The sequence below is a fragment of the Tamandua tetradactyla genome, chromosome 2 (assembly GCF_023851605.1).
Source record: "Tamandua tetradactyla isolate mTamTet1 chromosome 2, mTamTet1.pri, whole genome shotgun sequence".
In the NCBI taxonomy this organism is placed as follows: domain Eukaryota; kingdom Metazoa; phylum Chordata; class Mammalia; order Pilosa; family Myrmecophagidae; genus Tamandua; species Tamandua tetradactyla.
In genome coordinates, this window is record NC_135328.1 from 153,869,357 (window position 1) to 153,895,068 (window position 25,712).

General features: G+C 38.0%; 1 protein-coding gene across 1 annotated transcript in view; it reads right to left on the bottom strand.

Moving 5' to 3' along the window:
• Positions 1-14,501, bottom strand: part of NUP133 (nucleoporin 133) — an 82,474-nt gene extending 67,973 nt beyond the window's left edge. The window contains exons 1-8 of the mRNA XM_077149406.1: positions 14,254-14,501; positions 12,451-12,569; positions 7,475-7,578; positions 6,335-6,442; positions 4,568-4,702; positions 3,779-3,949; positions 1,494-1,649; positions 1,116-1,186 (exon numbers count right to left, since the gene is read on the bottom strand). Of these exons, the coding sequence (XP_077005521.1) occupies positions 1,116-1,186; positions 1,494-1,649; positions 3,779-3,949; positions 4,568-4,702; positions 6,335-6,442; positions 7,475-7,578; positions 12,451-12,569; positions 14,254-14,435 (1,046 nt within the window). The 5' untranslated portion in view covers positions 14,436-14,501. The remainder of the gene's footprint in view (positions 1-1,115; positions 1,187-1,493; positions 1,650-3,778; positions 3,950-4,567; positions 4,703-6,334; positions 6,443-7,474; positions 7,579-12,450; positions 12,570-14,253) is intronic.
• Between the last annotated feature and the right edge of the window lie 11,211 nt (positions 14,502-25,712).

Sequence of the window (25,712 nt, forward strand, 5' to 3'; positions counted from 1 at the left end):
CTCTTATTCATCTGATTCTTGCCCTGGATATACGGCACAATTTTTAAGACAGCACTATTTGTGCAACTGTTTGACTCCCACGAGAAAGCTTCCTTTTTCTGTTCCTTCTCTGGTAATGCTGAACTGTTATTTGGTTTTGATTTACCTGTACACTTTTCAACTCTCTTTTCCTTGTCTTTAGCTGCTTTTACCTGAAGGAAAAATTCTGGGAGGGTCACCCTAGAGTGGACTTTCTAAGTAAGTACTTCTCAGTCAAAACAGAGCCAGGAACCCACAAAGTAGGTGTAGATCAGTTTCAAAATGCCCTGGGGAGGACACCTGGAAGGACACCAAATTTCTCTCTAATGGCTCCCCAAATCTGTGCTTTTTGGGCCTGCCCAGCAGAAGGGACTCTTTAGCCAACTGTTTTTCACAGCCCTAAAAAGGTACTGTAACTCTAAATTCCTCTGCTTCCACTCCTGTTGGTGGTAGGACTGAAACAGAGGCTGCCAGATGCTTTTTTCCCTGGACTGGTTGAAACTGTAGCTGCCCTCAGAGCCAGGACATAGTGCAGTGCTCATTTGTGCTCCCCTTCTCCCCATTCTTGAGGAAGAGGAACTTCTATTTTCAGACAGGGACCAGTCTGCCATGAGAGTACGGGGGGGGGGGGGGGCATCAGCCTTCACAATGTGGAGAGTTTTACACACAGCTCTTCACCACAGATTATCAGTCTCTTCCTTCCACTCTTCTCTGGATGATGTTTAGTGTCTTGGTCTCCAGAGACAACAGTTTTTTCAGATATTCCTGGCTGTTTACTAGCTGCCCTGGAAAATGAACTGAGTCTTTAAGCTCCCTACTCCGCCATCCCACCCAGAAACCCCTTCCAAATAAACATCTCTATCAAGGGTTGTCAATGAAGGAGACAATGTAAAATCTGCCTATATTTCTAAAATGAACTAGCATCACCAGATAATGAAATAGCAAGACCATTTAGCAAGGCTTTATAGATAGCATCAGAAGATTAGTATTAGAAGTATTAGAAAAACAGAAAGCAAGACTGCTCATTATTTTGGAGTAATACATATATATTTTTCCAAATAATTACTTATATTCTTTACAACAAATAAATTGCTTACCAGTTTTGCTTCAAATCCAAATATCGAATATTGACACCTTCTTTAATAGCTTCATAATTACTTTCAGATCCCTATATGAAGATACCAATAACATAAGTTCTTTGAGTATAGGAATCATTTTGTCTTTGGATCCCCAGCACTTAGTAAAGTATCACATCCATACTAGCTCATTTGTTGAATGGATATAAATTTCTTAAATTAGGTAAATAAATGACTTCCAGTACTTCTAGAGATTGAATAACCTATTTCTGCTTAGCTGATGGACATACACTATGCTTCTTTAGTACACTGAAATGTGTTCAAATAAATAAGTTGAAGAAATGAGCATTATCATGATTTTAAACATAAATTAGAGAGATGAATATTTTTGTTCCTTACCCAAATAGCATCGGTAATGTTTTCCTTCAGGGCTCTATTTATATCCCAATTATGTGCTTGTTTTTCTGAAAAATCATCTAATTCCCACTTACTGATATTTAAATTTGTAAGGCTATAAAAGGTCGATCTCTCTCTATCCCAAAGGACACTTGAAAGCTGTATAGAGGAGAAAAATGGCAAATTTATGGATTAAGTTTTAACATTAAAAAACTTTTCATAAATTCTAATTGTGTACATTTTACGATTATTTGATTAGCAATCCTAGCACAAATCTTAATTCAGGATCTGAAGGAAGGAGTGATCATGAAAAACCTTGAAAGCAGAGTAAGTAGGCAGACATATAAAGGAAGATCCAGCAGAGTAGGGGAGGTGGAAAAGTTACAGTCTTTAGGGAAGGAGTAGTCCTGTTAAACCAAAATATAGATTACACATAGCCAAGATGTAAAAAATGTAAGGATGGAATGAAAAGCTAGGGACATATAATGAAGAGTCTTGAATATGACGGCATTTGTAAAACTAAAAAACAGATTACAAGTAGCCAAGATGTAAAAAAAACAAGGATGGAATGAAAAGTTAGGGACACTTAATGAAGAGTCTTGAATATGAGTGCATTTGTAAATCTAGTAGACAAAAAAAAGATGCTTATCAATGGCTTTTGAGCATAATAGTTATATAGAGAGAGCTATATTATAGGAAAATCTATCTGGCAAAGATGTATGTAGTTAGCTATATATGGGTGCTTTATTTCCCCCTTTAAGTATATGTATTTGCTTATGAAGTATAGATGTATATATATATATATATTAAACTAGGTATACATGATTATTTTACCTTTTTGTCTTTGTTTCTTATGTCACCATAACTGTGGCCAATTATGGGGTAGGAGGGGCCAGTGAGTCAGTGGACTGACACCCAAAGTCCAGAAGAAATTTACCAAGAGTATACATTAGGGCATGAGAATGGAAGCACAAAGATAGGGATGGAAATGTGACCTGATAGAAGTTAAGTCTATCAGTACTTTGTAAATAATTTTGCACAGAAGGAAAGGGATCACAAAGAAAATAAGATTTTATACCTGGGTCACTGAAAAAGTGATGGTGCCATTAATAGAAATTAAACTCAGAAGAAATATGAGTTTAGCAGGGATAGTGTAGTCAGCAGGAGAGAAGAGGGAAAATGACAAATTTGTTTTTAGACAGGTTAAGTTTCAGGTTCAAAGAAGATAGGAGGGAAGCTATGAACTACCTAAACAAAAGGAAAAATAGTACAGTTAAAAGACCATGCTCTTCAGCTAGAAATAAAAACCTAAAATTGTAGAATTGTAACCCATACCAAACTCTAAAATCTGTTCTACAACTAATTGTTGTGATGTACTTTGAAATTTATTGCTTTTATGTATACGTTATTTAAAGAGAAGGAGTATAACAGAGAAGATAGGATTTAACAAGCGGAATGATTGCTGAATCATTATATTGATATTTCTGTTGGTGTACAGCATCTTGGAGAAGCTAGAAGGAAAAAAAAAATCGTGGAACTGTAACCCACACCAAATTTTAAAATCTGTTCTACAACTACTTGTTAAAACATACTCTGAAATTTATTGCTGTTTTGTATTTTGTATATATATTATATTTTACAATTTAAAAAGCTAAAAAAAAAGGTGAGGCCTTTGGATCTTAAATTCAAACTGGATATGAATTCCAGTTTTACCATGTAACACAGTTAAGGAACCTTGGTCTGTTCACTTAACCTCAATGAGCCTGCTTCCTCATCTGTAAATTGGAGGCAGAGGTGCCTAGTTTACATGAAATAACAAATACAGAGCACCCAGCATAGAGTAAACATTCACTAAATGTCAGTTCCCTTCATCTTTCCCTTCACTATTATGGAGCACAGGATATAAGTCAAGCCTACAGATCTAGACTTGAGTCATCCACACAGATAACTGCAATCATAGAAGTAGAGAACATACTTCTGAAAAGTACAGAAAGCCAAATTAGTCCTTAAAAAAAAAAGTATTTAACATTTTACATAATAATTTCAAATTCTACCAAAAAACAGATTTAAAGATATTAATGTTATAAGGTATGGGAAGGGGAGATTTGGGAAGGGGAGGATTAATAAGGACATATTTGATTATAAAAAGGGTTCACTGAAGAGATCAAAGATTTTATTTTATGTACACTATTGTTCATACTGGAGGCAAACAGACCTCCAAAGAAACTTTCAACTTATTGCAATTACTAAGAAACACGTTTGTAAAAAAAGTTATTTTATAAACTTACCATGAGATCACTACTAGGAGACAAAATTCCCAAAAGAGTAGAAACCTTTCGACCAATTCCTGAAAGCACACCTTGCCCTTGAGGGAGGATATGCTGATGAATCTTTCCTGAGCTTTCAGGTATCAACCGAATTAGGTGGCTTCCTGATGAGGACAAAATAAAACTTCCTCCCTGTCAACAAGTATGGTGAAATGACTTCAGTTAAACATCTAACACTAAAATATTAAAGAAAAGTAATAAAATAATAATATTAAAGAAAATAATGCTTTAATACAGAGAAAAATCATCTACTTATACTTCAAAACAAATCTAAAAGAACAAAAAAATGGAAGCAGTGTTACTTGGTTAAAATAATTTACTTAAAATTAACTGCACATAAAATAATTTTGTAACAGGAAAAAGTTCATTTTTTTTTTAAGATTATAGGTTCATCATATTGCTGGTTCAGCAAATCAAATATCAGATTTTATTTCTTTAGTAAACTTCCAGATTATACATCCACAAACCATTCTTCACAGTGTCTAAGAGTTAGTTTCCTAAAATGTTTCTGAGGAAAATGAATACCCCTGGCTACTATCTGATGTTGATATTTTAGGGTCCTCTGGGAAGGGTTTCCCTTTGTCACACTGTTGAAATCCTAGATCTTCATGTTCTTCTTTTTCTTGTATCTTTTTAAACCCTCCCTGATCTGTACATCTGTTAAAAACCCCAAAGATTTAGTCACTCAAATCCCACCTTGAAACTAAAACACAGGTTTCCAATATATGCAAAAGACTATCCATTGTATACCTGCACTGCTGTTAGAAAATTATAAGTCTTGTCACCTCCCAAATCTATAAAAGTCTCTGTGTAGGTATCTTCATGAGCAAGGCTTGGCCAATAGCGGATAGATCCTTCTCTGGTAGCAACCATTACAGCAACAGCCTTGAAACAAAATCGTTACATACTTAGCAATCACAAGAAATGAATGATTAAAACATTGGGAATATGATGACACTGGTAAAGAAACCAAGGCAATCAAGTATCAGCATAAAAATCAGAAATAAGAACTCTTTTCTTTTTAATTTAATTTTTAAAATAATCATACAGTAAAACAGATTTTTTTTTTATTTTGGTGTACAGCACTATTGATTTTAAAGTCACATACAGATATGTGTAAGTATATATTATAAAATCTGTATAATTTTATTATATATTGCCAAACAAAGTGGCTGTATCATTTTGTGTTCCCATCAACAGTGTATAAGAGTTCTGTATATTCCACATTCCTGCTGGCACTTGGTTGTGTATTTTTTGAAGTCATTCTAAGGCAAGATTGTTGCACTGGGTTGTCAACATGTCATTCCTACAGTACAAGCTGTCATACCTGACTTGGCTACCCTGCCCACTACTCTCAACCCAGATGACTATGAACTATTTCCAGAAACCCAGCTGGCTCAAGCCGAGAGAGGTTGGCCATAAAATCCTGGCTTACATGGGAGTATTTGCTTCAGCACAAATGAGCCTAGCCTCTGAATATTCATCAAAGACTCTGCCTTGATCTGTCGCATCTATGCAAGATCAGCAAGTGTCTATCCCAATTTCCCAGGCCCACTCTCAAGACCTCAATGTAAGGTACTCTGTGTGGGACTGGTCCCCTTTTATTCTTGATTTATATTTTCCAAAGTACAGAGACAGGAAAGAAAAATTCATCTAGGAAGGAAAGTTGGATCAAATCTTTAGCATATTAAGTCATCTTGCTTAAATAAATGTATTCTTGCTTAAATTAATCTATTAATCATTGAAAGGAAAAGAAAAGCTCTTCTAATAGGTATCTACCAGTATCTCTCTGTTGTTTTAACTTGTGCTTCTCTCTAATGGCTAATGATACTGAACATTTCTTCATGTACTTATCTGCAACCTTGGTAAAATTCTGTTCATGTCCTATGCCCAGTTTTTAATTGGGTTGTTTGTTTCTAATTTTCAAACTTTGAGAGTTCTTTTATATTCTGGACACAAGTCCTGTGTTGGATAAATGACTTACAAATAATATCTCCTGGTCTTAGCCTGTTTATTTCTTTTCTTGTCATTGTCTCTGACAAAACGAAGTTTTAAATTTTGCTGAAGTCTAGTTAAAAACTTTTTTTTTCTTTTATCGATCATGGTTTTGGTGTCCTTTTCAAAAACACTTTTCTGAACCCCAAGTCATGAAGATTTTGTTTTCTTCTAAAAGTTGTACAGTTTTATATCTTACATTTAGAACTATGGTTCATTTTGAGAACATCTTTGCATAAGGTATGAGGTTTAGGACAAAATTCATTTCTTGCATAAAGATGGCTACTGGTTCGAACAACATTTTGCTGAAAAAAACTCCCATCCTTTCCCTACTGAACAGCTTTTGCACCTTGGTCAAATATGAAGCAGCCACATTTATGGTGTCTGTGTCAGTACTCTTTATTCAGTTCCATTGATCTATGATTTCTGTAGCTTTATAGTTATATCTTAAAGTCAGGTCATTGGGGTCCTACAACTGTAACAATCCTTTATTTCATTTCAAGAAACATTTAATTCACCTACCTGAATAGAATATGTTTCACCTGAGGGAGCAGAGTGACAGAGAGCTACCAAGTCAGAGTTCCAGTGGGAGTCACTAGGCGGCAGCTGAAGTTCCTTGCATACAGATAACTGTAGAACAAACCCAAAGAGAAGATCTTTCTCAATAAATTCAATTTTTCAAATATGTAGCTGACTTTTCTATTTCATTCTCTGAATATTTTAGGTTTGCATTTATTACTGGATATACCATTTTACAAATATTCTTTTTACTCACCTCTCTTTTTTTTCTCACATCTGTTTTTGATCAAGCTTTCATCATTGCTTTCAGAAATTTTAAAATAAACTATCTTAAGAGATAGAAAATCAGGAAAACATAAGAACTTGGATCTTGGATATCAGCTGGTCCATTAAGAGAAGTTCTTGTCTTGCACTAGAACTTTCCCATTGTCTTTATTTATCTGAGATTTAAAATTAGTATGATAGCAGATTAACTGCATCAAGTTATCTAGAAAATATTTCTTAGACTCTCAGGTTCCTTCCATTTAATTCAGCATATTCCACAGGACTTTTCCTCACCTATTGGTCCTAACTACCAATTTTACTTTTAAGGGAGACACAGCACAGAGGCAGCAGACTTCAAGAGTGTGAAACAGTGGAACAATGGTCCAGTAATGAGTGGTGTAAGAGAATATGTCTACACAGTAATAGGAAAAAAAAAGATTCTAAGGACATGTTACTTGAGTACAAATGATTTCTCCTCTCTTGGAAACTGATAACTGAAAGTTAAACTAGCAACTGGTATCATTTTTCCTATTTTGTTATCATGATTCAATAGATTCAGTGAACACAGTCCTATCTTAGATTTGGATAGCATTCAATCTTACATTTCATTAGGCAAACCCATCAGTATGACACTTCATTAAAAGTTCGAAAGATTCTAACTTTAACTCTAAATAACATGGATCTTGTTTAAAAATTATTAAAGGGAAGAGTTCCCAATACATAGATCTGTATGTTTACACAATATTTCATAACACTATGAAAATGCAAATTCAAAATACCTGAGTAGATTCAGAGTATTGTCCGCCATCAACTCTAACAAATCAGAAAAAAAAATTAACCAAGTCATACCCCTCTCCTCTCTCTCTGGAGAGTTATTACCTTAGTAATGGGTGACAGACCAAACTTCCAAATAATGAGTTTCTCTTTGCAGGCCAAACAAGCCCAGCCACTTTCCTCTATGTAGACACTCAGCTGTTCATCAACTAAAGAAAAAAATGAGGTGGATAATTAATCTTAAAATAAGAACATGAAAACCTCTGGAAATTTCCTTATACTAAATTCTTTACTGCCACATGCCTCAACAAAAACGAAAATTACCACATGCAAAAAATCAATTCACAACAGAAAATACTCTTGACTGACTCAAGAATTATCAACATTCAAAATGAGAAATTCATTTACTTTTGATACTATTTTAGAAATATATCTAAAGGTAAAAAGCATGTTTTGGGCCTGGGTTTAAAGTTTCTGAACTTTTAGTTATAAATAGGTATTTTACTTATTCTAAGTAAATATTTAGTAAAAGTCATGATTTTATTTTGACAAAGCAATACAACTAACAACCCCCCTCAGGAGTTACAAAAAAAATATTTCAATAAAAATCATGCTTCTTCTATAGACCATGACTTAAAATAAGAGCTCTTTAACAGTACAATAAATTACTTCAATATATAGACATAAAGGGTTCCATTCTGTATTAGATGATAAAACTGAATTGGCATATCACCATGTTTTAAGCATTAGTGGTAAATCTCGGTAAATGTGTTCATCCTAAAAATTTTATTATTTTGAGTTTTGCACTTTACTTAAAGATAGGGCAAACAAAATAAAAGACACTGACAATGTACAAGCTAAAGATCAGGCCTGTAGTTGTTATGAGTATAAACAACAGTGCTAAATTGTCAGTGAACATGGTAGAATGGGGAAGTCATGTCACCAGAAGGAAAGCTGGAGGTTAAAATGTGGTAATATATAACACAGTGAATCTTGTGATGGATGAGGACTGATTAACTGTACAGAAATAAAAAAGGTTCTTTGATGAACTAGAACAAATGTACAACACTATTACAAGGAGTTAATAATAGAAGGCTATATGGGAAAAATGTACCTATTACAAACTATGGACTATAGTTAACTGTAACTTAGTATTCTTTCATCAACAGTAACAAATGTACCACAACAATACTAGGGGTTAATAATGGGGGGGAGGGAAAGGGATAAGGAATATTATTTCTATTTCTTTTTCTGGAGTACTTTCATTTTCATATCTTCTAAAATTGATTGTGGTGATGAACGCACAACTATGTGATGATACTGTGAGTCACTATTTTGGATGGATTGTATGGTCTGTGAATAAATCTTAATAAAAACTTGTGTTTAAAAATATCAATTAATAAAAAACAAACGAAACAAAATTCATGCCTTAGCTACATATGAATTTTTTGTTGAAATGTTAACATTTGCTCAATAATATTTTTCCTGAAAGCTCTAAGTAGCTGCCAATCCTCTACCAGCAAGCCCTCCAAGGCCCTAACAACACAGTACTTGTAGGCTTCCACGTGGGAAAGAGTTCTTTGAGATTTACACACCATTTTGTTTACACAGTCTGAATTCTTAAGGACTCCCTTTGAGTTTCTAGAGTTCAGCCTGTGTATCATTTATTACTAAATAACATGGTAACAAAAGTTAGAAGTATGTTAAAAAGTTTAAATGCAATTTAATTTGGAATTTTTAGAAGGGAAAAAAAAATTTTAAACAAAACAATGCATAATAGAAGTTGGCAGAATTTTAGTTGTCTATAAGCACTTTCTCTGAAGCTCCTGGTGACTTAAAGGTAAGATGAGAAGGATCAAGTTGATAAGAAATATCCTTTCATCCAGAACAGAGTACTTAGCTTTTTGACTGTCACGGTATAAAATATATTTTACATCACTGGCCTCACTCTCTCTAACCCCAACTCTGCAAATGAAATCACAGCCCTTCCCACTACGTGGGACATGACATCCAGGGGTGAAAGTCTCCCTGGTGGCATGGGAGAAGACTCCCAGGGATGAGTCTGGTCCTGGTACTGTGGGATCAACAATACCACCTTGACCAAAGGGAAGGAAAGGAGTGTATCAAATAAAGCATCAATGGCTAAGAGCGTTCAAATAGAGTCAAGAGGCTACTCTGGAAGTCACTCTTATGCGAGCTGCAGTAAGACATCGCTACCTATCTTAACCAAACCAAAACCATTCCAGCCAATCCTAAAGAAGCACCCAGGGCAATATATAAGATTCTACAAAGGTTCTATGTAGTAGGGTAACTTTCCAGAAACCTACAACCTCCAGATGGGTCCCTGGACCAGGTAAGTCCTGAAAACTAGAGGGGCCAGCCTCTCCAGAATATCAGCTAGTTCCATCTCTCTACACCATATTACTGACAGCCTTTTCCAACATGAAAAATTTAGAATGGGCATAGCCCAAATATTCCTAAAGAGTGAGAGAAAGATCAAAAGTGGTGGTGGAGTTATACAGAGAAGGTAGGGTTTAACAAAGTATGATAGCTGAATCATTATATTGATATTTCTTTTAGTCTCCTGTATCTTAGAACAAAAGACCCTAAAGCTGTAGAACTGTAATCCATACCAAACTCTGAAATCTGTTCTACAACTAATTGTTGCATTGTGCTTTGAAATTTACTGCTTTTTTGAATATGTTATTTTTCACAAAAAAGAAAAAAAGTTGATTGTGATAAGAAAAAATATTTATTTCTTCTAGCCTCCACTGTTCTACAGTAGCTAGAAGGAAAAATGTGAGATGATGGTATGCTAGCCTATGACAAACTCTGGTATCTTTCCTGTAACTACTTGTTGAAGAGTGCTTTGAAAACATTGCTTTTTTTTCTTTGCTGTGTACACATTATATTACACAATTAATAAGTTAAAATAAAATATATTTTACATCATGATGCATTCAGACACAATTTAAATAAAACTAAAATAAAAGTTATTTAACCTTACTCAATAAGATACAATCTGATGTTTTCCATTCTATTCTATTTAATTTTTTTTTTTCTTAATGCTAGTCATGAACCACTAAAGTGATTTTGGTCAAAAGCTGCAATTTCATACAGTACTCCAGAAAATCTCAAAGATCTAGAATTGACTCCTTAATAAGAATGACTAAGGCAGATCACTGAGGATTCTCTGAACTTTGCACTTCCCCTGTCACCCAATCCCTCATTAATATTGCCTCTCTGAAATCTGCATTGACTGGATTTTCTAAACTTCCACTTTAATTCTGTTAGCAGAATCTTCTAAACATACACTACACAGGTATCATCATGAAACTGTGCATACAGTCTCTCAGGCCTATATATGATCCAGAAATGGAGGTAGAATTTAATTTTACTCTATTAATAAAACAAAAAACTTGAAGCATCAGTCTGTTTCTTTGTTTCTGACATGGGCAGGCTCTGCGAATCGAACCCAGGTCTTTGGCATGGCAGGCGAGAATTCTGCTACTGAGCCACCAGTGTCCACCCCCAGTTTGTTTTTAAATTTCATATACCCCACTGTCATGGTCAGGTTCATGTGTCAACTTGGCCAGGTGGTGGTGCCCAGTTGTCTTGTGGGGCAAGCACTGGCCTGTCTATTGCTATGAGGACATTTCATGGTCTTCAACTGTGATCACGTTGGCTGCATCCACAGCTGACTGCATTTGTAATCTGCTAAAGGGAGCGTCTTCGGCAATGAGTGATGCCTAATCTAATAACCAGAAGGCTTTTCAGGAGGATTCAGAAGAGACAGTCAATCTTCCTGCTTCAGCCAGCCAGCCTCTCCTGAGAGTTCGGTGAGGACCTTCACTGGAGTTGCCAGCTTGCTGCCTGCCCTACAGATGTCTGACCCTTTCATTCCCATAGTTGCCCAGTCAGCCTCTCCTGAGAGTTCACTGCGGACCTTCGTCAGAGTTGCCAGCTTGCGGCCAGCCCTACAGACCTTGGATTCTACATTCCCATGGTATGTGAGATGCTTTTACAAATTTTACATCTATGGATATCTCTTGCTGATTCTGTTTCTCTAGAGAACCCTAGCTAATACATCTACCAACTTTTAAAATTGGGCTAAATTTTGCTATATGCAGCACTTGAAACTAATAAAGACTTAATCTGATTGTGTTAGAATGAACTCATCCAGCTTCTCAAATTTATGATACTTCTCAATTATACTGAAAAGTCAAATAAGCTGACTATATCTCCCCATTTAGGTATATCTCTCAGGTATACTAGAGAAAGCAAAAATTTCAATCCACATGCCAACCCTAGGCATCATTTTTTAAAAAACCATCTTAAAAAATTAAAACAAAACAAAAAAAACTGTGGTAAGATATATACAATATAAAATTTGCCATTTTAACCACTTGCAAATCTAACAATTCAGTGGCTTAAATTACATTCACAATGTTGTGCTACCATTACCATTATCCACTACCAAAACTTTTCCATCACCCCAAACAGAAACTTTGCACCCAATAAGCAATAACTTGATTACATGCCCCCTACCTATACAGATGTTCTTTCTCTATGAATGGATTTGCATATTCTAGTTATTTCATTTAAATGAAATCATATATCTGTCCTTCATGTCTTTAACATTCACCCATGTTCATCTACATATCAAAACTTCACTTTTTACAGGAATGTATATAGCACATTTGTTTATCCAGTCATCTGTAGATGGGCACTTGGGTTCCTTATACCTTTTGTTATTGTGAATAATGCCACCATCTCCATTGGCGTACCAATATCTGAGGTGCTGCTTTCAGTTCTTTTGGGGCATATACCTAGAAGTGGATGTTTAACTTTTTGAGACACTGCCAAGCTGTTTACCACAGGCTGCTTGATTTTATATTCCCACCGACAATGTAGGAGAGTTTCTATTTCTCACAGTCCTCACATGCTACTTTCCATTTCTTAATAAATGCCTTTCTAGAGAGTATGAAGTGTTATTTTAGGATGGGTTTGATCTGCATTTTCCTAAAGGCTAAATTCCATTTTGAATTGCTAACTGAGGCAAATGGGAAGATGATACCAACCTTCAGCCAATGTTAGGGCTTCCATAACTTTCACAGGGAGAGAAGAGCCAAAAGTTTTCACATCATAGTTCATAGTCTCAGTTACAGAGTGGTGTAAGAACATTCGTGTAGGTGTTCCTCTAAAGAAAAGAGACATTGTAACAGCACTCATAATTTAAATTTTTCATTATCATACCTCGTATATATAATTTCATAATAAAAAGATCTTTATTACACAAGAAGAGAGGTGACAGTGGAAAGAACACTGACCTACGTATACTTGTGTGATTAAATATATCATTCATTGAAAATGGAGGGATTTGGGGAAAATTGGCTTTAGACTCATACTCTAGTAAATGCATGCCTCTTTTTATAACTGATTCCTTATCTAGAAAATAACAAGATTGGGCTAGATAAGTGTTTCTCAAACTGCAAGTCATTTTGAGGGTCTTAACATTTTTGAAAAACTAGCATATAAAATTTCAGAGTTTAATCACATGTTATGGTTGAAAACATTTACAAACATAGGGGTCGGTCATACTTAAGCTCTTGTTCAGCTCTTGAAATCTAAGAAATCTACCAGCTCTGTGCAACCAAACAAGAAAACAGAGTCATGACCATCTGCTCTAACCTAGCCTTTAATAATAGGTATAGAAGTAGACATTACATTCCTTTCTCATTTTCTTCTTCACATTCAGAATAATAATGTAAAGCCACCATATAAAAGTTACCCTCAAATTTATCAAGAGGACTTAACGAGGAGTTACACATATAGAGCTGTATTTCCTAACAGAAGTATTGTAACAAGGTTTTTCTTTGAATGGCCACCAGAAGGTAAGAAATTTTAAAACCATAGTAAGGAATTGAAAAAGAAAACTATGGCTTTTATTCTTTTACTTCTCTCAAAAGGAACATAAAACACTGACAAGAGCATCAGCACTTTTAAGAGCACTCTTCAAAATGCAAAAGCCAAGGATACAGTGCATTCTTTCAAATTCATTTCTCCTTTAAAATACTGCAAAACTGTATAAATACATTATAACTGTAAGTTTAAGGCACAGTAATACCGTTATTTCTCGCAAGGGAAAACTCATTTTTGATGGGTGGATCAGAGGAAACTACTCAGAAACAGATGTTACCTACCTTCTAAAGTTCTGAGTATTGTGAACATGGGTGGGTTGAGGCATACTTTTACCAGTGATATGGACTGCTGCTTCGCACTTCTTATTGGTTACAAAACTACCATTCTTATCCCACCGTAGAAGGTCTTTTCTCTGTTAATTTAACTACAAAGGGAACTTTTGTAGCTAAACGTCCTTTAATTACCAATCAGCAGATACTAATGCCTTAGTATGTTCGGCATTACATAATGACGTTCTAGGGTAGGAGGTCCTTACTACCACCATCACTTAACAACTGCATCCAGGCGTTTCTTATCGAGTCCTCTGGCCTTAGTGAGGGAGACTGACTGTAGGTCAGGTATTAGCGCCATTTCAGTTGAGGAGAATCACGAGTGACTTATTCTACATTACAGGGTTGGTAAGAAGAGGGGAAGTGGCACCGATTCAAATCCAGCTTGTTGATTCTTTCCGCACAAAGATAATCCCACGAAAAGCGCAAAGCGAGGATTCAAATGACGAGTCAATCGAGGTGAAGCTGGAATAACCCGCAAGGGTAGCGGATATTTATTTTCCCCAAAATTTGGCACCCCCGCCCCCACCTCCCTCCCAACGTTTCCAGAGGCTTCGGGAGACTCCCCCACTAGGCCTACCGAAGCCTCTGAGTCTGCCTCTCGTCGGACCCAACGAGGGAGGAATCACTTACCGTGAGCTCAGCGAGCTTCGCCGGCCGACCGGTGAGAAGAGCACAGGAGAGCTCATTCCAGACCCCAGGGTCAGGCCCTTCCTGCTGAGCACCCGGGGCGTGGAGGCCGGCCCGACTCCGCCGAGCGGGCCCCTTCGGGACCCTGGACCAGGGGTCCGCGGGGAGGGGACGCCCGGGAACATGATGCGAGGGAGTGACGGCGGAGCGCGCGGTTTCCCGGCCGAGGGGCAGACTCGCGGCGCAGGCTCGCGGCGCGCGCGCGGAGCTTGAAGGTCGAGAGCGCACGGTGATGACGTCAGGCCCAGCGCACAACCCGCGGGGCGTGGGCGGAGCTGCAGCCGCTGGAGGAGAATGGGCGGGGTTGGCGCCTCCGGAGCTTCTGGTCCAAGCAGTAGTCTTGACTTTCCAGGGAAATGAAGCTGGAAAACCAGGGGGCCTTCCCGACTCACATAGGCGGTGTTGACGCTCTAGCCGCTTGACGCGAAGCCACTTCTCCCTCTGATCTTTCCTGAGCCAGAGAAATGGAAAGGGGCGATGGTAAACCTAACGCAGGTTTCACACAATATTTTATTTGTTCTTTTCCCATTTTGTCATTTCTCTTTCTGTTTGGACTGTCTCATCCACACTATTCACGCCACGAATACATATTTCTAAGGCAGATCCTGATTTAAAAAAAAAAACAAAGACATCTGTCAACTTCATAGTGGACATTTTCACCTGGATATCCTGCAGACTCCTTACTATTCACTTGTTAAAACTGAATTCATGCTTTCTTTTAGGACTCTCATCCTCCTATCATGTATTTTCCAGCTTAGTAAACTGGTCAGTTGTCCAAGGTAAAAATAAGGGCTATATCCTAAAGTCATCCTCAAACTTATCTTCACGACAACATCCTGGTCCTTTGTAGCTCTGGAGTACATCTAGCACATCTCACACAGCTGCACTACCTCTGCCCTGTTCACGCACTCACCTTTTCCCTAGACCATAGCAATAATCTCTTTTTGAGTTTCTTTGCCTCTGCCTGCTCTTACTCCACTCCATCCTCCACATTGCTAAATTAGTGGACTAAGGTGTCTTCCTTTGCTAGCACTGCTATGACAAATACCACACAATGGGTTAACTTAAACAGAGTATTTATTGTCTCATGGTTTTTAATGCTAAAAATACAAAATCGAGATCTCCATAGGCCATGCTTCCTCCCAGATACTGTTTGTGGTATTCCGGTGCTGCTTGTGGCAATCCTTGGGGTTCCTTGAATTTCATATCTGCCTTTGTCAAATGGCAATCTCCTTCGTTTTCTATCTTCTGACTTCTGGATTCCTCTACCCACTGTATACAAGTTTCCTTTGCTTATATGGACTCATCAGGGTAAGTCTCACCCTGATTCAATTTTTCTTCATCTAAATAGGGATCTTCGAAGATCCTATTCACAAATGTGTACAGACTTTAATTAATAATATCTTCAAAAGTCCTATTTACAAATGAGTTCACACCCATGGGGGCACAGACTAAGACTTGAATATGCCTTTTATAGGGTATGTGATATAGGTCCCAACATAAGGTATATTGGATGTTGTTCTTGGGCATGAAACTGCTTCAGTAGCTGACCATTTGTTGCCCACAGGTAATTTGGCAAGCTCCTTTACAAGGTCCTTTGTGATTTAACTCTTGCTGGCTCGTACGTCTGACTCCACTTCATTCCCTTTCCACTTGCAGTGCATATTCCTTCCGGAAAAAAAAATACGTAAGAGTTTCCATCTCACCCCTCCAATGTATTTGCACATATTCCTTTCACTTGGCATGCCTTCCCTCTCTCCTTACCCCTGTTGGCTAGGTAAGCCTCTAACCACACATCAAGTCTTCATTCAGTGCTACTGCCGCCGGAAAGACTTCCACAGAGTTAGATATCCCTTTCTTCTTTGCCCCCTTGGTTTCTGTCTGTATATAGATTCATAATATTTTTATTTTATTTTTTTTTCATTAATTAAAAAAATTAACTAACACAACATTTAGAAATCATTCCATTCTACATATACAATCAGTAATTCTTAATATCATCACATAGATGTATGATCATCATTTCTTAGTACATTTGCATCGATTTAGAAAAAGAAATAGCAAGACAACAGAAAAAGAAATAAAATGATAATATAGAGAAAAAAATAAAAATAAAAATACAAAAAATATATATAAAAACAAAACAAAACAAAAAGAACAAAAAAAACTATAGCTCAGATGCAGCTTCATTCAGTGTTTTAACATAATTACATTACAATTAGGTAGTATTGTGCTGTCCATTTTTGAGTTTTTGTATCCAGTCCTGTTGCACAGTCTGTATCCCTTCAGCTCCAGTTACCCATTATCTTACCCTATTTCTAACTCCTGATGGTCTCTGTTACCAATGACATATTCCAAGTTTATTCTCTAATGTCGGTTCACATCAGTGGGACCATACAGTATTTGTCCTTTAGTTTTTGGCTAGTCTCATTCAGCATAATGTTCTCTAGGTCCATCCATGTTATTACATGCTTCATAAGTTTATTCTGTCTTCCAAGCTGCATAATATTCTATCGTATGTATATACCACAGTTTGTTTAGCCACTCGTCTGTTGATGGACATTTTGGCTGTTTCCATCCCTTTGCAATTGTAAATAATGCTGCTATAAACATTGGTGTGCAAATGTCCGTTTGTGTCTTTGCCCTTAAGTCCTCTGAGTAGATACCTAGCAATGGTATTGCTGGGTCGTATGGCAATTCTATATTCAGCTTTTTGAGGAACCGCCAAACTGCCTTCCACAGTGGTTGCACCATTTGACATTCCCACCAACAGTGGATAAGTGTGCCTCTTTCTCCGCATCCTCTCCAGCACTTGTCATTTTCTGTTTTGTTGATAATGGCCATTCTGGTGGGTGTGAGATGATATCTTATTGTGGTTTTGATTTGCATTTCTCTAATGGCCAGGGACATTGAGCATCTCTTCATGTGCCTTTTGGCCATTTGTATTTCCTCTTCTGAGAGCTGTCTGTTCAAGTCTTTTTCCCATTTTGTAATTGGATTGGCCGTCTTTTTGTTGTTGTGTTGAACAGTCTCTTTATAAATTCTGGATACTAGACCTTTATCTGATATGTCGTTTCCAAATATTGTCTCCCATTGTGTAGGCTGTTTTTCTACTTTCTTGATGAAGTTCTTTGATGCACAAAAGTGTTTAATTTTGAGGAGCTCCCATTTATTTATTTCTTTCTTCAGTGCTCTTGCTTTAGGTTTAAGGTCCATAAAACCGCCTCCAATTGTAAGATTCATAAGATATCTCCCTACATTTTCCTCTAACTGTTTTATGGTCTTAGACCTAATGTTTAGATCTTTGATCCATTTTGAGTTAACTTTTGTATAGGGTGTGAGATACGGGTCCTCTTTCATTCTTTTGCATATGGGTATCCAGTTCTCTAGGCACCATTTATTGAAGAGACTGTTCTGTCCCAGGTGAGTTGGCTTGACTGCCTTATCAAAGATCAAATGTCCATAGATGAGAGGGTCTATATCTGAGCACTCTATTCGATTCCATTGGTCGATATATCTATCTTTATGCCAGTACCATGCTGTTTTGATCACTGTGGCTTCATAATATGCCTTAAAGTCAGGCAGCGTGAGACCTCCAGCTTGGTTTTTTTCCTCAAGATACTTTTAGCAATTCGGGGCACCCTGCCCTTCCAGATAAATTTGCCTATTGGTTTTTCTATTTCTGAAAAATAAGTTGTTGGGATTTTGATTGGTATTGCATTGAATCTGTAAATCAATTTAGGTAGGATTGACATCTTAACTATATTTAGTCTTCCAATCCATGAACACGGTATGCCCTTCCATCTATTTAGGTCTTCTGTGATTTCTTTTAGCAGTTTTTTGTAGTTTTCTTTATATAGGTTTTTTGTCTCTTTAGTTAAATTTATTCCTAAGTATTTTATTCTTTTAGTTGCAATTATAAATGGAATTCGTTTCTTGATATCCCCCTCAGCTTGTTCATTGCTAGTGTATAGAAACACTACAGATTTTTGAATGTTAATCTTGTAACCTGCTACTTTGCTGTACTCATTTATTAGCTCTAGTAGTTTTGTTGTGGATTTTTCCGGGTTTTCGACGTATAGTATCATATCGTCTGCAAACAGTGATAGTTTTACTTCTTCCTTTCCAATTTTGATGCCTTGTATTTCTTTTTCTTGTCTAATTGCTCTGGCTAGAACCTCCAACACGATGTTGAATAATGGTGGTGATAGTGGACATCCTTGTCTTGTTCCTGATCTTAGGGGTAAAGTTTTCAATTTTTCCCCATTGAGGATGATATTAGCTGTGGGTTTTTCATATATTCCCTCTATCATATTAAGGAAGTTCCCTTGTATTCCTATCCTTTGAAGTGTTTTCAACACGAAAGGATGTTGAATCTTGTCAAATGCCTTCTCTGCATCAATTGAGATGATCATGTGATTTTTCTGCTTTGATTTGTTGATATGGTGTATTACATTAATTGATTTTCTTATGTTGAACCATCCTTGCATACCTGGGATGAATCCTACTTGGTCATGATGTATAATTCTTTTAATGTGTTGCTGGATTCGATTTGCTAGAATTTTGTTGAGGATTTTTGCATCTATATTCATTAGAGAGATCGGTCTGTAGTTTTCTTTTTTTGTAATATCTTTGCCTGGTTTTGGTATGAGGGTGATGTTGGCTTCATAGAATGAATTAGGTAGCTTTCCCTCCGCTTCGATTATTTTGAAGAGTTTGAGCAGAGTTGGTACTAATTCTTTCTGGAATGTTTGGTAGAATTCACATGTGAAGCCATCTGGTCCTGGACTTTTCTTTTTGGGAAGCTTTTGAATGACTGATTCAATTTCTTTACTTGTGATTGGTTTGTTGAGGTCATCTATTTCTTCTTGAGTCAAAATTGGTTGTTCATGCCTTTCTAGGAACTTGTCCATTTCATCTACATTGTTGTATTTATTAGCATAAAGTTGTTCATAGTATCCTGTTATTACCTCCTTTATTTCTGTGAGGTCAGTGGTTATGTCTCCTCTTCCATTTCTGATCTTATTTATTTGTGTCCTCTCTCTTCTTCTTTTTGTCAATCTTGCTAAGGGCCCGTCAATCTTATTGATTTTCTCATAGAACCAACTTCTGGTCTTATTGATTTTCTCTATTGTTTTCATGTTCTCAATTTCATTTATTTCTGCTCTAATCTTTGTTATTTCTTTCCTTTTGCTTGCTTTGGGGTTAGTTTGCTTTTCTTTCTCCAGTTCTTTCAAGTGGACACTTAATTCCCGAATTTTTGCCTTTTCTTCTTTTCTGATATAGGCATTTAGGGCAATAAATTTCCCTCTTAGCACTGCCTTTGCTGCGTCCCATAGGTTTTGAGATGTTGTGTTTTCATTTTCATTCGCCTCGAGATATTTACTAATTTCTCTTTTAATTTCTTCCTTGACCCACTGGTTGTTTAAGAGTGTGTTGTTGAGCCTCCACGTATTTGTGAATTTTCTGGCACTCTGCCTATTATTGATTTCCAACTTCATTCCTTTATGATCTGAGAAAGTGTTGTGTATGATTTCAATCTTTTTAAATTTGTTGAGACTTGCTTTGTGACCCAGCATATGGTCTATCTTTGAGAATGATCCATGAGCACTTGAGAAAAAGGTGTATCCTGCTGTTGTGGGGTGTAATGTCCTATAAATGTCTGTTAAGTCTAGCTCATTTATTGTAATATTCAAATTCTCTGTTTCTTTATTGATCCTCTGTCTAGATGTTCTGTCCATTGATGAGAGTGGGGAATTGAAGTCTCCAGCTATTATGGTAGATGTGTCTATTTCCCTTTTCAGTAATTGCAGTGTATTCCTCATGTATTTTGGGGCATTCTGATTCAGTGCATAAATATTTATGATTGTTATGTCTTGTTGTTTAATTGTTCCTTTTATTAGTAGATAGTATCCTTCTTTGTCTCTTTTAACTGTTTTACATGTGAAGTCTAATTTGTTGGATATTAGTATAGCCACTCCTGCTATTTTCTGGTTGTTATTTGCATGAAATGTCTTTTCCCAACCTTTCACTTTCAACCTATGTTTATCTTTGGGTCTAAGATGTGTTTCCTGTAGACAGCATATAGAAGGATCCTGTTTTTTAATCCATTCTGCCAGTCTATGTCTTTTGATTGGGGATTTCAGTCCATTAACATTTAGTGTTTTTACTGTTTGGATAATACTTTCCTCTACCATTTTGCCTTTTGTATTATATATATCATATCTGACTTTCCTTCTTTCTACACTCTTCTCCATACCTCTCTCTTTTGTCTTTTCGTATCTGACTCTAGTGCTCCCTTTAGTATTTCTTGCAGAGCTGGTCTCTTGGTCACAAATTCTCTCAGTGACTTTTTGTCTGAGAATGTTTTAATTTCTCCCTCATTTTTGAAGGACTATTTTGCTGGATATAGAAGTCTTGGTTGGTAGTTTTTCTCTTTTAGTAATTTAAATATATCATCCCACTGTCTTCTTGCTTCCATGGTTTCTGCTGAGAAATCTACACACAGTCTTATAGGGTTTCCCTTGTATGTGATGGATTGTTTTTCTCTTGCTGCTTTCAAGATCCTCTCTTTCTCTTTGACCTCTGACATTCTAACCAGTAAGTGTCTTGGAGAACGCCTATTTGGATCTATTCTCTTTGGGGTGCGCTGCACTTCTTGGATCTGTAATTTTAGGTCTTTCATAAGAGTTGGGAAATTTTCAGTGATAATTTCTTCCATTAGTTTTTCTCCTCCTTTTCCCTTCTCTTCTCCTTCTGGGACACCCACAACAGGTATATTTGTGCGCTTCATATTATCATTCAATTCCCTGAGCCCCTGCTCAAAATTTTCCATTCTTTTCCCTATAGTTTCTGTTTCTTTTTGGGTTTCAGATGTTCCGTCCTCCAGTTCACTAATTCTAGCCTCTGTCTCTTTAAATCTACCATTGTAGGTTTCCATTGTTTTTTTTTCATCTCTTCTGCTGTATCTTTCATTCCCATAAGTTCTGTGATTTGTTTTTTCAGACTTTCCATTTCTTCTTTTTGTTCATCCCATGCCTTCTTCATGTCCTCCCTCAATTTATTGATTTGGTTTTTGAAGAGGTTTTCCATTTCTGTTCGTATGTTCAGAATTAGTTGTCTTAGCTCCTGTTTCTCATTTGAGCTATTGGATTGTTCCTTTGACTGGGCCATATCTTCAATTTTCCTGGTGTGATTTGTTATTTTTTGCTGGCGTCTGGGCATTTAATCAGATTTCCCGGAGTGTGGGACCCAGCAGGTTGAAAGACTTTCCTGTGAAGTCTCTGGGCTCTGTTTTTCTTATCCTGCCCAGTATGTGGTGCTTGTCTGTCTGCGGGTCCCACCAGCAAAAGATGTTGTGGCTCCTTTAACTTTGGAAGACTCTCGCTGCTGGTGTGTGGTGGAGACAGAGGAAAGGTTGTAGGCTGGTTTTAATGGCTTCAAATTGTGAAGTCCTGAGATTTGTATTCCTTGAGAGAGGGATTCCACCTGAGTTGCGTTTCACCCCTCCTGTGGGGAAGGTTCAGGTGGTAGAGAGCCCTGAAAGCAGCCTGTTTCTGCGTTCGGGGCAGTTGCAACCTGTGTAATCCCAGAGCTGAATCCAGAGGCAACCAAGCTTCTGTAGAAACAGCCACAGAAGGCTCTGTTTCGCCCTCTTTCCTCTTTTCCAGTTAGCCCAATAGGCGACTTCCGCCTTGATCAGTTTTGCCTGAGCTGAGGGCCTATTTTTAGTAGTCAGAAGTTGTTCATTAATGCCACTATTGGTGTTAGGTTGGACTCAGTCTCTACTACTGTTGGAGACTCTTTCCTTTCCCTCTGGGAAGTCGCCTGTGGGGGAGGGGCGCCAGCTGCCGCGGTTTGGGGAACCGCTGATCCGAGGCTCCCAGCCTGCCCAGGAAGCCACGTGTGTGGGAGGGGCGCCGGCCGCCGCGGTTTGGGGAACCGCTGATCCGAAGCTCCCAGCCGGCCCGGGAAGCTGCCCGTGAGGGAGGGGCACCGTCCGCCAGCTGCCGCGGCTTGGGGAACTCGCCTCTCCGAGTCTCTCAGCCGGACCGGGAAGGAGGGAGGGAGGGGCGCTGGCCGCCAGCCACCGTGGCCCGGGGAAGCGTGTGCCACTCGGGGACCTCACCGCAGCGGAATCTCGTAGCTGGTCCAGCCGGTCCAGACTGGCGTACACTGTGTGTCTGGTCTCTGTCATGGCTCCGGGAGCTGTTCTGTACTGTTTCTAGTTATTTAGTAGTTGTTCTGGAGGAGGAACTAAGACGCGCGCACCTTACTAAGCCGCCATCTTCTCCGGAAGTCACCTCATAATATTTTTAATCTTGCATAATAGCTTAATCTTTTCAGAACTATCTCACAAGCAGTTCTTTTTAAATGTCTTGAGAGCAGGGACGGTGGCTTTGTTACCTTCTTGATAACTGTAATAGATCATAGTAGCCCTTCATTAAACATTTGTTGAAATAAGTGAGCAGTTAATTAAACACTGGCCTATCCATAAGTGGGAAAACACAGTGTGGGTATCAGTTGTTGATTTTTCCCTGGGAAGCTGTTCTTCTGTGCAAGTTAATAGCATCTGGGCAAGCTGCCTTGCCCTTTCTCCCACCTGGTTTTATAGCCCACTGTGCATCTTATCTCTGAATTGTATGGCCCAGTGCATTTCCTCCTTGTTTCATTCTTACTTTGTAAGGTATGAGATCAGAAATGGATAGTCTGAAAAGTGATTGGTGGAATAAAATCTGTTTTTGTGCTTTGTTAATGTTTTGCCCACTGTCATGGTTAGGGACATGTGTCAACTTGGCCAAGTTGTGGTACCTGTTTATCTGATTGGGCAAGTGCTGGCCTGTCTGTTGCAATGAGGACATTTCATAGGATTAGATCATGAGCATGTCAGCTGCATCCACAGCTGATTCCATTTGTAATCAGCCAAAGGGGAGTGTCTTCTACAATGAGTGATGCTTAATCTAATCACGGGAAGCCTTTTAAGGAGGACTCAGAGACAGGTTCCATTCCCACTTCAGCTGGTAAGCCTCTCCTGTGGAGTTCATCCAGACCATCCATTGGAGTCATCGGCTTCACAGCCTGCCCTGTGGATTTTGGACTCTGCGTTCCTGCGGTCACGTGAGACACTTTTATAAATTTTATATTTGCAAGTGTTCCCTGTTGATTCTGTTTCTCCACAGAACCCTAACTAATACACCCACCAAGTAGTTATAAAAGCTGCTCTTCATGAATGAGGTGATAGCTTCTGAGCAGGAATTTCCCTAGAGTCCAGACTGATGATTACTGAAGGACAGTGAGTGGACAGAACTGTATGCCACCTATTCATTATTTAATTATTGAGTGCATACTATGTGCCAGGCTGTATGATAAGAGCTAAAAGTTGTAACTATAAACAAAGCAGACATGGCCCCTACACTCATGGGGATCACTAATTAGACTAGTGAAAGTGACAGATATTGAAGAGATGAATGCAAATAAATATACAAATATAAATTGAGCTGTGTGCTATGAAACAAGCTGGGAGTATGAGAGAAAATAAGTGGTGGTGCCCAATTTTGGAAGAAGAGGGGGAAGAGGACATTTAACCTAAGACATGAAGCATGAGTAGTATTAGTTAGGCAAAGGGTAGGAGGAAGAGCGTTTCTGGGAGAGGATCTTCAGGCAAAGGTCCTAAAGCAGGAAAGAACATGGTGCATTCCGGGAACTTTAAACACACGCGCACACCTCAAACTGACTAAAAGCAGAGGAAATTGAATAATAAGTAAAATCCATGAAGGGCCTTGTAGGCTCTATCAAACAAAATTCTGGAGGAAACACCTGGTACCCTCAAGCTGGATAAAGAGAATTTAATAAAGTTATATTGAGGATAGTGCAAGCCCTGAGGCTCCTAAAAGCACATGGGCCAAGACAGAAAGTAGTTACCAGAACCCCAGGAAAAAGGCCACCTGCCAGGAGCTGTGGCCTTCATTAAGGAGATACAGCCAACCCATATATTTTAGTTTCCTAGGCTGCTCAAGGCAGATAGCATGGAATGGATTGGCTTAAACAATGGGAATTTATTAGTTTACAGTTTAAGGCATAGGAAATGGCCAAATCAAAATGATGCTTTCATCCCAAAGACTGGCTACTGAGAACCCTTGGTTCCTCCGCCATAAGGCAAAGCACATGACTGCGTTTACTGGTCTCTCCCTCCACTTCTGGGTTTCTCTGCTTTCAGTTTCTTGCATCCTGGGGTTTTCTCTCTGCATTCATTCCATTTATAAAGGACTCCAGCAATAGGATTAAGCCCCATCTGAATAAGGTGAGTCATACTTTAACTGAGGTAATCTCCTCAAAAAGTCCTACTTCAATGTGTTCACAACCACAGGAATGGATTAGATTTAAGAATATGTTTTTCTGGGAGACATACAGCTTCGAACCATCACACCATGGAAACCCAGCTGGAAGAGAACTGGGAAAAGAAGCACTGCAACTTCACTCCCCTCTGCTCTCCATCTCTAGTGCACCCCCAAATGGCTGAATCCACCCAAAAGCCAGACAATGAGGGAGTAAGGCACTAGTACAGTCCATTTGGGTCAGTTGCGGTTTAGAAGGTGGAGAAGAGTAGTGATTGGAACAGAATATATTCAGAACATACACCATGTGGCAGTACGAGTGCTTCTCTATTACTCCTGGTATTCTACCTTTCCAGGTGTCTGGTCATTTCTTTTTCTTTTACGCCTTATTTTTCTAGTGTAGTCACCTACCCAGAAACCTAGAAGAAGAGTGTTTAACAGTAATTCGCAAACTTAAGCATTCATTGGCATCACTTGGAGGGCTTGTTAAAACAGATTGCTATCATTTCCTGGTATATATCCCAAATAACTGAAAGCATGAATATGATCAGATGTTTATATATCAGTGTTCATGGCAGCACTATTGACAATAGCTGAAAGCTGGAAGCAACCCAAATGTCTCTCAATAGATGAATGGGTAAATAAACGTGATATAGATACAATGGAATATTATTCAGCTTTGCAAAGGAATGGAATTCTGATACATGTAACAACATGGATGAACAATGAAGACATCATGTTACATGAAATAAGCCAGACACAAAAAAGACAAATATTCTATCATAGCACTTACATAAAATACCTAGAGTAAGCAAATTCAGAGACAGAAAGCAGATTATAGGCTACTATAGGATGGGGGTAAGTAGAGAGGAAGGGGGAATTATTGCTTAATGTGTTAAGAGTTTCTCTTTGAGGTGATGAAAAAGTTGGGGTAATGGATGTTGGTGATGGTGCATAATACTGTGACTGTAATTAATATATCAAATTCTTTACTTAAAAATGGTTAAGATGGGAAAATGTGAGTTGTATGTTTGTTAGTATAATTAAAAGTTTTTAAAAAAAAAGATT